This window comes from Trichinella spiralis (genome assembly GCF_000181795.1).
Source record: "Trichinella spiralis strain ISS 195 chromosome Unknown Scfld1620, whole genome shotgun sequence".
Classification (NCBI taxonomy): domain Eukaryota; kingdom Metazoa; phylum Nematoda; class Enoplea; order Trichinellida; family Trichinellidae; genus Trichinella; species Trichinella spiralis.
The window spans coordinates 1-5,160 of NW_003528559.1; the positions used below are offsets into that span (position 1 = coordinate 1).

Below are 5,160 nucleotides of genomic sequence, written 5' to 3' on the forward strand. Positions count from 1 at the left end.
GTCAGCTATGTAATTGAGTTACTATAATGTGGAGTAGAGTACTATGATTATAATTTTGTAGTATATGCGCCAGCTGTCAGCGCAGTCAGTATATGCACAGTCAACGCGTAATCATCGTGACATTAAACCGGAAATATTCTTGGTAGATTCTAGAGGCTACTGAAATTGGCTGACTTTGGATGGGCAGTTGATTTGGAAAATGTAGCATCGTCAAGGGTAGGCGAACTTGTAATGCAAAGTAAAAAAATTATAACTTCAGATCCCATCGTGTTTACTTCTTTCAGACGCAAAACAATCTGTGGAACGTTAGATTATTTGCCTCCTGAAATGATATGTCACGACAGTTATGATGAAAAGGTATTCTATTTTGATGAATAACTGCTGATTTTTTTTTAAATGAATTAACTGTTTAACAATTTACTTTTTCATATATTGTGAATCTGTTTTACACAGATTGACATCTGGGCACTGGGTGTTTTGCTTTATGAATTTTTGGTTGGCGACCCACCTTTTTTCGCTCCTTCGCAGAAAGCGACCATGCGTTTAATCAGCACTTGTGAATTTACCATTCCAGACTCTGTGTCAGATGCAGCAAAAGATGTGATTAACAAAGTATTTTTCATTTTTTACTTTTGTTATTTTATGAGTTGAAATAATGTTTGTAATTTAAGCTTTTGAAGAAAGATCCGTCTGAACGCATGCTGTTGGATGAATTGATGATTCATCCTTGGATGATATCTAGAAGTGAGACCACTTGAAAAGTGTAGATTAACTATTTGGCGTGGCTACGTATTCACCAGTTTCACATACAAGCATTCATTATGTGATTATGAATAAAAAATCTTTTTTATCATCAAACGCAATTAATAACGTTATCATTATGCAAATATCTGCAAATATTCAAATAAAAAATTATTTATTCAACCTTTCGAAGTATATCTAGTCAAGAGAAATAAATCATTTTCACTTGAAACATACAAACATTCGAAATAGCTCCTGTTTAATTAAAACAAGAACTGATTAACTGCTGAGACGATATCCGAACTGATCATGTAAAAGTAATATTATGCAGGATGAACAGACTGTAAACGCGTCTGGATATATGAATTAAAGACACCTTCCTCTTCATTCATCAGGCGCATGCGTCGATAACCCAATTCACGGTACTGTTCAACATGATCTCGATATCTGTTGTATCCAATAGCTACAATATTTTGAAATTAGTCACTAGCAACAAATTAAATAACCAAACAAAACTACTCACAATTTTTATTTACACAAACGAAATAATCTTCATACTCTTCTGGTAACCAGTGATCCATCGGTGGAAATTTGGCAATCTTATTTAGCTGTACGGAAATAAAAATGAATAATTTCAATTGCATTACATAGTCATGAAAAATAAAACTTTGCAAGTTGCACACTATTCTGAAGCATAGTAATCAATTAAATAAACAAATGAATAGATTCAAAAATTTTAGTGAAGGAAAATAATTACTTCTTTCTCGCATTCCTGGATAATGCTTTCATTTGCTTTAATAAACGCATCTAATCGTGTCATCTAAAAACGCAAAAACAAAAGCATATTATAGCCATAACAATTTTTTTCTAACCTTCTCGTTTCTCTTCTTCATTAAGTTTTTTTCAGCGAAATCTTCTAGGCTCTTTCATAGGAACAATATGAAGTGCTTTGAACTGCAAAATAAAAAAGTAAAATTTTCAAATTTTCAAAAATAATAATGTATACCAATTTAATCGATCTTATTAGCCGGAACAGTATTTTTAGAGCTCTAACTAAAATTATTAAAAAAATTTAGTGGACAAGCTAAATCTTAAACATTGCTCCCACAATTTGTTCGGGTTGAGTTTAAAACTAAAGACACCTTTTGGCGCCTCCTCCTTTCCTTTAAGATAATAAGACTGGTTGGGACATTAACATTATCAAATTTTATCCACTTTAAATGTAAAATCCCTAATTACAAAAAACAATTTCTAATTAAAATTACTTCCAGGAATTAAANAAGAATAAAGAGCCAAAAACTTTCTTCAAGTAGTTTCAGAACAAATTTATTCTATAAACATACTATCCAAGATATAAATTATATCAAGGCTAAAAAGCGAATCAAATCTCTACATTGACAAAAAATCCGGTTGTTAAACACTTTAAAATTTTATCACTCTTTAAAGCATTTCTTAACAAAATTCACCTGCTTCTCAAACTCGGTAACATCATAAAAACCAGCCGTCTTTTCTTTATAATAATTCCAATCAATCTCAGGCAATTTTTCCGGTAATGAAGCAACTCTAAACAATAATTTATGAATCATAATAAAAAACTTAAACAAGAACGTAATACTTATTGGTAGTTTCAAAAAAAAGTGATTTGAATGTGTCAAATTTGGAACGATCTTTCTCCAAAACTAATTTTGCATACTTATTCCAGTCAATGGCTGTACGGGTTAATCGCTTGGTAGCCATTAGAAGTTTTCACTTCGAAGCAACTGCAAAATAGTGAGTTGTTACAGAAAATTAACTGTTTAAATGCAACTTAAAAGCCAGATTTAAGCAACTTTTTCATATCAGATTAAAAAAGCATGTTAAAATAAAATTACGTACATTCACTATAGTATTCCAATTACACTGAATGTTTTGGATACAGTATATCGTAAATAAATGCAGGTTACCTATTATTTATACTTTATTAGTTTAACGATAATAATTTGAACTGTAAAAAAACACTTGAAACCAGCATGCTGATATATATCATATGAAAAGCTCATGCAATGACTATAATCACAAAAAATAAATAATATAATAACATTAATGCAGTGGAACTCTGATTATTTTATCACTGATTATCTGAACACCTGATCATCCGAAGTCATTTTGGCCGACTGGTTGGAATGCACTGCTTATGAAAATTAAATTCTGCTTGCGTTATATTAATACTCTGACATTCTGTAGTTTTAGAATTTTTATGCGCGGTATGTGTACTATTAGAAAGAGAAAAGTTTTGAGTTTGAAGCAAAAACTAGAAGTGTGTAAACGGGTGGACAGCGGCGTGTCGTTCCGGAAAATCGCTGAGGATTTTGATGTAGGTATGTCCATAATTCCAAATATCTGTCGAAGTCAGCGTCACTTGAGTAACTTTAACATGGATACTTCGAATAGCTGTTCTTCACGAAAATCGTTGCAAAAAGCGTCAAACAACGCGCTTGATTCAGAAATATACATGTGGTTCCTCCGGAAACTTGCACTAGACCAACCAATCAGTGGTCCCATTTGTCAAGAAAAAGCACTAGTTTTTAGTACTAAGCTTGGTGTTGATAATTTGTTTAGCCAGTTCTGGATGGCTAAGAAATAGTAAAAGTCGGCATGACATTCGTGAGACGAAAATTCAAGATGAAAATTTGTCTGCTGACAATGAGAGATCAAAACGTCCACGACCTATGATTAGCACGCAGAACTTGCCGGTGGTTTATGATTATCAGCCAGAAGCCTGGGATTATTAGCTGAGATATTTAACTTGTTTAATTTAAACGACCATTATTATTTGAATTATCTAATAAATGTAATTCAGAAAATCATTTTTATCAAGAAACCATACCTATTGTATCATTTTAAAATTATATCTAATTTAACACAGTAATTGCAAATTTTATTAAACTTTTAAATTTAATTCCAAAAGTTATTAAAGTTCATTATATATTTAATGCTGTCAGAATTCAGAGCTTGAATCAAACATTCAACACATATTAAAATAAAAAGTATTCAAAATGGCCTAATAACGTAAAGAAATTTATACACCTTAAATTGACACAAAACACTGCCCGTGAATATTCGTTAACTGAAAATAAAATTACACAAAACTATATTATTTATTCAATTTGCTTAAAACGTAAAAAACAACATACATAAATCAGAAAATAACGCAAAAATAAAAATAAACGTTCAATTCGCAGATGATGGCTTCCAAACTTCAAATGATGTATCTTCAGAAACGCTCAGTATTCTCAAAGGAGATGACGCACTCCAAGAAATGCCAGTGACAGCTTTCGAACATTTGCGAATAAACTAAAATTAATAAACAAAACTGTCTTTCATAATATACAATCTTATCAATATAAAATTTTACATTCCTAAATTAATTAATAAAAATGGAAAAAAATCACACAATGCCTATTGTAAAGTAAAAATACAATACATACTTCAACTTCTATTGGAAGGTCATTAGTTTCAGAATGTGATTTTATCCAGTTCCTAACAAAAAAATAATATAATATTATGTAAAAAAATAAAATTTATTCACCCAATCTTCCACAAAATTATATGGCCATCTGCGCCGGCAGATGCTAGTAAATCTTCGTGAAACGGTGACCAGACAACCTAACAATTGAAATTAAGTATTTAAATTTTCATTCATAAAAAAAGTTACGCAAATAACAAATTTTCGTTTAAGAAGATAAAATGAATGCTAAATAAATAAATAAATAAATAAATGTGCAATTCTGATACAAAGAAATTTACCTGAGTAACTTCATTGCTGTGGTACTGCAGTAATTTCAAAGGTCTATACAAATTTCTGTCGTCCCATATAGCGACATTCTATATAAATGAAATAATGTTCAAAGATATCTGTATATATCTAACCAATGATATAACCAAAAACAGTTAAATAAACGTAAAAATCATTACCCCTTTGATATCACCAGTTGCTAAATAATTCTGATCGAAGGGATTAAACGACAAGCACATAATTTCACTATTTGTTGTATTTGATTGCAGTGCAAACTCTCCATCTCCATTTGTACGAACGTCCCAACTAAGAAGAAGATAATTAACATATTATAATAATAGAATTAGCAAAATACTCAGCAAATTACATGAAAAAGTTTTCCATTGTTGTCGACTGTGCCGAATACAAAGTCATAAAAAGGATGCCAACAGACATCATTAATAGCACCACGACGAATTCGAAACGTACTCAAGGGTGAATGGTGTCACTGTTGACTATTGAATGCAAAACTGACCATAAGCAAATTGTATTGTCGTGGCCAGCAGCGACGAGCATTCCAGGGAAGCTGGCATTTCCATGATAAGCCATATCCACCACGAACCCAAACCTTTCAAGGTCCAGGTGATTCTTTTTCCCATTAAATC

General features: G+C 31.4%; 4 protein-coding genes across 4 annotated transcripts; 1 reads left to right on the forward strand and 3 right to left on the reverse strand.

The window, feature by feature from the left end:
- Positions 1–61: 61 nt before the first annotated feature.
- Positions 62–758, forward strand: Tsp_12429 (serine/threonine-protein kinase 6; the record flags this gene model as incomplete). Its single annotated transcript, XM_003368920.1, is given in 5 exon segments — positions 62–142; positions 154–238; positions 260–357; positions 454–612; positions 681–758. Coding segments are annotated over 5 exon segments (501 nt in total), but the record flags the coding sequence as incomplete, so codon positions are not given.
- Positions 759–1,644: 886 nt separating this feature from the next.
- On the reverse strand, positions 1,645–2,478 carry Tsp_12430 (conserved hypothetical protein). Its single transcript, XM_003368921.1, has 4 exons — positions 2,357–2,478; positions 2,208–2,304; positions 1,884–1,955; positions 1,645–1,695 (listed from the first exon to the last, which is right to left on the reverse strand). The coding sequence occupies exons 1-4, from the start codon at positions 2,476–2,478 to the stop codon at positions 1,645–1,647; spliced, it is 342 nt and encodes a 113-aa protein (XP_003368969.1).
- Positions 2,479–2,621: 143 nt separating this feature from the next.
- Positions 2,622–3,282, reverse strand: Tsp_12431 (conserved hypothetical protein). The gene is made up of 3 exons (XM_003368922.1): positions 3,209–3,282; positions 3,033–3,147; positions 2,622–2,684 (listed from the first exon to the last, which is right to left on the reverse strand). The coding sequence occupies exons 1-3, from the start codon at positions 3,280–3,282 to the stop codon at positions 2,622–2,624; spliced, it is 252 nt and encodes an 83-aa protein (XP_003368970.1).
- Positions 3,283–3,453: 171 nt separating this feature from the next.
- Positions 3,454–4,930, reverse strand: Tsp_12432 (histone-binding protein RBBP4). Its single transcript, XM_003368923.1, has 9 exons — positions 4,884–4,930; positions 4,696–4,822; positions 4,528–4,605; positions 4,310–4,386; positions 4,209–4,260; positions 4,003–4,074; positions 3,950–3,977; positions 3,808–3,847; positions 3,454–3,499 (listed from the first exon to the last, which is right to left on the reverse strand). The coding sequence occupies exons 1-9, from the start codon at positions 4,928–4,930 to the stop codon at positions 3,454–3,456; spliced, it is 567 nt and encodes a 188-aa protein (XP_003368971.1).
- Positions 4,931–5,160: the final 230 nt, after the last annotated feature.

Bases quoted from the DNA above. Each gene is read 5' to 3' on its own strand.
- Tsp_12431 (XM_003368922.1), bottom strand. From the start codon at position 3,282: ATGGGACCACTGATTGGTTGGTCTAGTGCAAGTTTCCGGAGGAACCAC. The intron at 3,148-3,208 runs GTTTGACGCTTT...TCCATGTTAAAG, and splicing joins ATTTCTGAATCAAGCGCGTT to TTACTCAAGTGACGCTGACT. The intron at 2,685-3,032 runs GTTTTTGCTTCA...TATAAATAATAG, and splicing joins CACCCGTTTACACACTTCTA to GTAACCTGCATTTATTTACG.
- Tsp_12432 (XM_003368923.1), bottom strand. From the start codon at position 4,930: ATGACTTTGTATTCGGCACAGTCGACAACAATGGAAAACTTTTTCAT. The intron at 4,823-4,883 runs GTAATTTGCTGA...TCTTCTTCTTAG, and splicing joins ACAATGGAAAACTTTTTCAT to TTGGGACGTTCGTACAAATG. The intron at 3,848-3,949 runs GTTTATTTTTAT...TTTTATTTTCAG, and splicing joins CCATCATCTGCGAATTGAAC to TTAACGAATATTCACGGGCA.
- Tsp_12430 (XM_003368921.1), bottom strand. From the start codon at position 2,478: ATGGCTACCAAGCGATTAACCCGTACAGCCATTGACTGGAATAAGTAT. The intron at 2,305-2,356 runs GTATTACGTTCT...ATTATTGTTTAG, and splicing joins TTTTTTGAAACTACCAATAA to AGTTGCTTCATTACCGGAAA. The intron at 1,956-2,207 runs GTGAATTTTGTT...TTACATTTAAAG, and splicing joins TTACCGAGTTTGAGAAGCAG to TGGATAAAATTTGATAATGT.